The 6,000-nt window shown below is 39.6% G+C and overlaps 1 protein-coding gene across 1 annotated transcript in view; it reads left to right on the forward strand.

Moving 5' to 3' along the window:
- The window catches only part of LOC122548331 (cytokine-dependent hematopoietic cell linker-like), a 42,085-nt gene extending 40,024 nt beyond the window's left edge, over nt 1–2,061 (forward strand). Inside the window, exon 10 of the mRNA XM_043686860.1 lies at nt 1,560–2,061. Coding sequence (XP_043542795.1) covers nt 1,560–1,688 — 129 coding nt within the window. The 3' untranslated portion in view covers nt 1,689–2,061. The remainder of the gene's footprint in view (nt 1–1,559) is intronic.
- The last annotated feature ends 3,939 nt before the right edge of the window (nt 2,062–6,000 follow it).

Below are 6,000 nucleotides of genomic sequence, written 5' to 3' on the forward strand. Positions count from 1 at the left end.
ATGTTCTATTAAATGATTGGGAAATAAGGTAAGAGGTGGAATATTAAGTGGGGTTATTCATTTTCCAAGTAAAAATAGAGAAGTAGAATATTTTTCGAAAAAGATATGAAATTTGTAAATGTTTCGCAGAAGAGGTACATAATTATATTGAAACAAGAAACAGAGACAGTTAACATGCATATTCATTGTACGATGGCATATTGTACTGCAAACCCCTTGCAATAAAGGCCAAATTTATGGAAGTCTTTTGGCAATTATACAGGGTCTTGGTGAGACCACACCAGGTATACCATGTGCAGGTTTGCTCATTGACGAATGTATATACTGGCATTGGAGGCAGTACAGTGAATGTTCACAAGATTGGCCTTTGGAATGAGAAAGTTGTCTTCAGAGAGAGAGAGTCAATTGGGCCTGTACTCTAGCATTTGAAAAATGCGTTGAACTAATTGAATCAAGATCCTTATGGGGCTAGACAGGGTTGACAGTAAAAGGTTGTTTCCATTGTAACTTGAAAACATGGGGGAAAAGTCTCAGGATAGAGAGCTGATCACCTAAGTTGGAGATGAAGAAAAAGTTCTTCATTCTTTGTGAATCTCTGACATTCTCTAGACATGATGATAGTCGGCTGTGAAATCTGTTGAAGGTTGAGACAGACAGATATTTGGTGTCTTAGGCCACCCTTTTCATATGGACATGTATGGAGTTCCATATGTTTATGTGGCAACTCATGAACTTCAGCTGTTTAAGGATATGGCTCACCAACACCTCATCAGAAGAGTATAAATATGTGCAGCAAATACCAGCCTTGCCTGCAATGCTCATAAAATAGAAGCAACTATTTTAAACAGAGTATTGTTATGATATTAAATCATTCTTTTTAATTAAGCAAAATTTGCACATAAGATAATTTGCTTGTTTTTAAATACATTTAAAATGGGCAGCATGATGGCTCAGTGGTTAGCACTGCTGCCTCACAGCGCCAGCCACCCGGGTTCGATTCCTGCATTGTTCGACTGTCTGTGTGGAGTTTGCACATTCTCCCTGTGTCTGTGTGGGTTTCCTCCGGGTGCTCCGGTTTCCTCCCACAGTCCAAAGATGTGCAAGTCAGGTGAATTGGCCATGCTAAATTGTCCATAGTGTTAGGTCCATTAGTCATGGGTGAATATAGGGTTGGGAATGGGTCTGGGTGGGTTCCTCTTCGGAGGGTTGGTGTGGACTTATCTAATCAGTAGTTCCCCCCGTGTCTGCTGGGGTACGTTCTAAGACCTACCGCAGATAGTAGCACACCCATTCGTTTCAATGGGAAATTTACCTCATCGGCAGCCCCCTGGTTCTGGAATGTTCCATGTAATATGTTCAGGCTGTGGGAAAATGCTGTAATCGGACCTGTGGATATGGTGGTCACCCTGTAATATGTTTAGCAGATATGTTCCAGGTACTTACAATTTAAGGATGTTTTAGGAGAAAATTGCAACTGAATCACACACATTAAGTTTCTCTAGTTGAAGTCCTCTAAAATGTTTTGTTGCTAAAAATATCTATTTTTCTCCACTACACAGATATTTGATTCAGTGCCTGAAATTATAAACATCCATAAAAATATTCCTTTGCGACTAATTGATCGAAGAGACCAATCAGGAAGCCAAATGGAACAATGTACTCTGACTTTTCCATTGATACTGCATTAACATATTGATAGCATCATATGTTAATGATTTTTATCCTTTATTATTATCATTGTATACCTAAAACTGCACTAATTTATTTCAATGTAAATATTTCTATGTACATACTTCAGTACATGTTCCTACTGTACTTTTCTAACAACCTTCAGATAACTTGTTCACAAAAGCAGTTCACTGTCATTTAAGATAATAATACAGGAAAATATATGTTAAAAGAAAGGGCGATATGCTATTATATTTCTTGGAAAATGTAGAACTATAGCTTTTAACTATATCACTAATACTATTTTAACTTGTAACAAATGAAGATTGTCACCTTTTTTTGTATAGTTGTACATTTATCACTTTCGTAGGCAAAAGAAAAATACAGAAATTCAACTTTGTTTGAGTAATTGTGGCTAATTTACCTGATTATTATGTATTACTGTATCCTGACTGGAATTAGGAACTGTGTGTGTCTTGTAAGGAACTGTGCTGGGGTCTTAACTATTCACTGCATTCACTCATGGCTCAAATGACATGAGAGAAAGCCATGTACCAAAATTTACCAAAGAAAGGTAAGTAATGTGGATGGCACAGTGGCTCAGTGGTTAGCACTGCTGCCTAATAGTACCAGGGACCTGAGTTCAAATCCAGCCTTGGGTAACTGTCTATGTGGGGTATGCACATTCTTGCCACATCTGTGTGCATCCTCAAGGTGATCCAGTTTCCTCCCACAGTGTGCAGTTTAGGTGGATTGTTCATAGTGTTGAGAGTTGTGCATTCTAGGTGGGTTAGCCATTTTAAATGTGTGGCTATAGGCTATAGTTGTGTGGGTGGGGTTGCCAAATGGCCTCTATCTGCACTGTAGGGTTTTGATGATATTACAAATCTATTCACAAATAAGAATAGTCAATTGGAAGCATCCTCTGGGTCCTATTGTTATATTTTTCAGGCCTTTAGTTGGACGCAGAGAGCTCAATTAAGCTATTTTAAGAGCCCCAACTCTCAAATTACAACACTCAATATGAACTAAATTAAGGAAGGCTTCAGCACACCTTTATATGTAGAAGATGCAGGGAAAGGTGAGAGTGGTGGAGATGAGCCTTGCGGAGGGGTGGGTACAATCACAGAGATGGAGTAATTGTGAGGAATTGGAGAGAAGATCGTGGTACTTACACTGGCAGAGTAGAGAAAATCATTGACCTTCTCCCTGCAGTACTGGGCATTCTTTCAAAGGGCTGAGACTGCACTGACCTGGATCAGAAACTCGCAGCAGGCTGGCACCCTCTCGTGTTGCAGCTTCCATTGTAAGTCCTGGAGATATTGGATGTCACATATCTGACTACACTGCCCATTAAGATCAGATCCCTGCTTGTAAAGTGGGCTCCAATTTTCCCTTCATTGTCAAAGACATGAGGGGCAAACGTTTTACACAAAGATGGTTCACATTTGGAATGAATTTCCTGAGGAAGTAGTGGATGTGGGCACAATTACAGCGCTTAAAAGACATTTGGATAAATACACAAATAAGAATGGTCTGGAGGGATATGGGCGAGGAGCAGGCAGGTGGGACAAGTTTATTTTAGGATTATGTTCAGCTTAGACTGGTTGGACCGAAGGACCTGTTTCCATGCTGTATGAACCTATGACTCTATGACTTTAAGTGGCATGCTGATCTCTATTGCAAGAATTGCTATAATCATAAGGCCTCTGGTGAGACCACATTTGGTATTCTGTGCATAGGTTTGGTCTTCATATTTTAGCAAGAATATGCTTGCTCGAGCAGATGGTTAGCTCATTTGACTAGATGGATGGTGTGTGGATCATTTTGACGCACAGGGTTCAATTTCTGATCTGGCTGAGGTAGGCTTGAGACTTGTTTCCTTGCAGTAACAAGATTCACCAAGGAACATAGATGGAAGCATAAAAATTTCAAAGGATACCAGTAAGTTGATTAATCAGTAAAATTATATATAATAAGTTCATTGTGGCCAAAAAGAGTCATGCACTTTGGACCTAAAAAGGATAGAAAACAATTCTCTCAAACTGGTGAGAAAGGCAAAAACGGAGCAGATACAAAGGAATTCAGGCACATTAGTCATTAAAATGAAGGGAACAAGTACAGAAAATTATTTGGTCGTGTAGAGAGTGAAGTGTAGGTTGCATTGATTACATGATACCTGTATTCAGAAATGAAACTTTGAGTTGAGATTAAACATGTTGTATTCCCTCAAATTTAGAAGGTTAAGCATGAGTTGGTCAAAGTATTCAGGGAACTAACTGAAACATATAACATAAATTGAGTTTCCACTAGTTGGGAGTTTAACTCTAGGGGATTAGTCTAAAAATTAGAGTTAGACCTTTCAGGAGCTCAGTTAGGAAATAATTCTTAATGCAGAGTGTGTTAGAAGTTTGAAACTCTCTCCAACAAGTGAAATCAATGTGAAATCAATTCTGAACTTTAACACAAAAGCTAATAGAACTTTATTGCAGACCTTTAAAAAAAAATGTGGAAAATTTTGGCAAGGTTGAGAATATTAACTAGTGAAGGGGTTGGATATGGTGCTGTATGGCTGTGTGAGTAAGAAGCATAGAGGGCAGGAAGGATTAATCGTTTAGTAAGATGAGGTAAGTGAGAGCCATTGAGTAGACATGATGCATGTAATAGTGAGAATTGTAGTCCATGAACCTTGGTGAGGGGTGTGTACGGTGGCAGAGTTAGAGTGAGTAACGTTCTTCAGAGTGTGAAGTAATAGAGAGAAATTGATGGCACTTAGTCTTGCAGAGGCCCCGAAGGTCAACAACTCTTCATTGTGTACTGTTGTATACTTCTTTTATCCCGGGACACAACAGTAACTTTTGCCACTAACTCAGTCTAGATTAGCTGCCTTTAGTGGCACGGCCTCTGTTGATGGTCAGAAGTCAAAATTGCCCTCCTTTCCTCCAACCTGTCCACTAGCAGTTCCAGTTCCCTGTCAATGAGATGGGATGCCAACTTCCCTTTCTGAGCTATGTCCTCAGTGATGGCAGATGACCACTGTAGTATAAGGGGCAGTTCCTGCACTTGTGGCATTTGAAGTGGTATATGGCTCAAATTTAAATATGGTGACAGTGGCATGGTTGTTGAATGCTTTCATTCGTGATGAACATCTCTGACAATCCTGCTTTATGATTTCATGAGATAAACACTGAGGAGATTGTTTGCATAATTAATGAATGAACAGTGACAGATTGCGTATGAAAAGTCAACATGGGCCATGATGGACCAGGCACCATGAATCTCACTGAGAAAAACACCAATTGAAAATAGGACAATTCAGCGCTCAGTATTTGAATCAAGCCATTACTAATGTGTAAATTGAACAGCAATGTGTTAAATACACAGTAAACTGTCAATTGCTATTATCAGATGATTTCATGACTCCATTGTTCACAACATGCAGCTACATGCTCTTATACTCTCTGAGAGTTTCACTGAGTTGTTATATTTACCTATTAAGCTCACAGTGAGTGTGAAACATAGTAATTATTAGATATTCTTAATTCAATATTTGTCATGGTTAGTCATCAGTAAGTTGCCAAGGAAGTAAAACTGTAGTATATTATTCCTTCAGGTCATGAATTGTTGGGAGATTGATTCTTTCTGATTCATCTCTCTCTCTCTTAATCCAGTTCCTGATTCCCTCTGCATCTCTGTACCTGATTTCACATTGGAATTCACCCTCTTTAACACTGACTCCTCCCAACATTTCTGTTTCTTTCAAAACCTTTCAATTTGGTTCAGGAAATTGCATCAGTTTTTTTTAACCATTGCTCTACCCATGCCTTGGTCAGTTTGCATTTGGAGCAAATTTGTGGGTGAAACATTTTTCAGCTGAATGGTGCTGGAAGAAGTCCAGCAGGAACAGGAAATATGTGAAATTATTTATTCCTGCAAATTCTGGGCTTCTCTTTAAAATGCATTTAGGGGGGGATCCAAGATGGCGGCGACCCAGTAAGACTGAGTCTATAGTGCTCCTCCCAAGACTTGGGCACAGTGGGTCACCTACCCCCTACCAAGCTCACCAAATCATTTATAAATCATTTATAATAGTTTAGTAACTCAATTAGTTGTGTAATATTACATTTAAGCAACTTTATCCTAAGTTAAAATGACTAAAGGGAAGGGAGCCCGCAGCTCTCAGCAAGCAGGAACCCCTCCCCCACACTCTACAGCTGCAGCAGAGGCGTCCACAGCCGCCCCGGGAGACTTACCAACAGTAGCAAGTCTTGCAGAAATGCTTTCCAAGCTTGACTCGAAGATCGATGCCTGTATCGTCGAATCCAGGAATCG

Source organism: Chiloscyllium plagiosum, unplaced genomic scaffold (assembly GCF_004010195.1).
Source record: "Chiloscyllium plagiosum isolate BGI_BamShark_2017 unplaced genomic scaffold, ASM401019v2 scaf_54, whole genome shotgun sequence".
In the NCBI taxonomy this organism is placed as follows: domain Eukaryota; kingdom Metazoa; phylum Chordata; class Chondrichthyes; order Orectolobiformes; family Hemiscylliidae; genus Chiloscyllium; species Chiloscyllium plagiosum.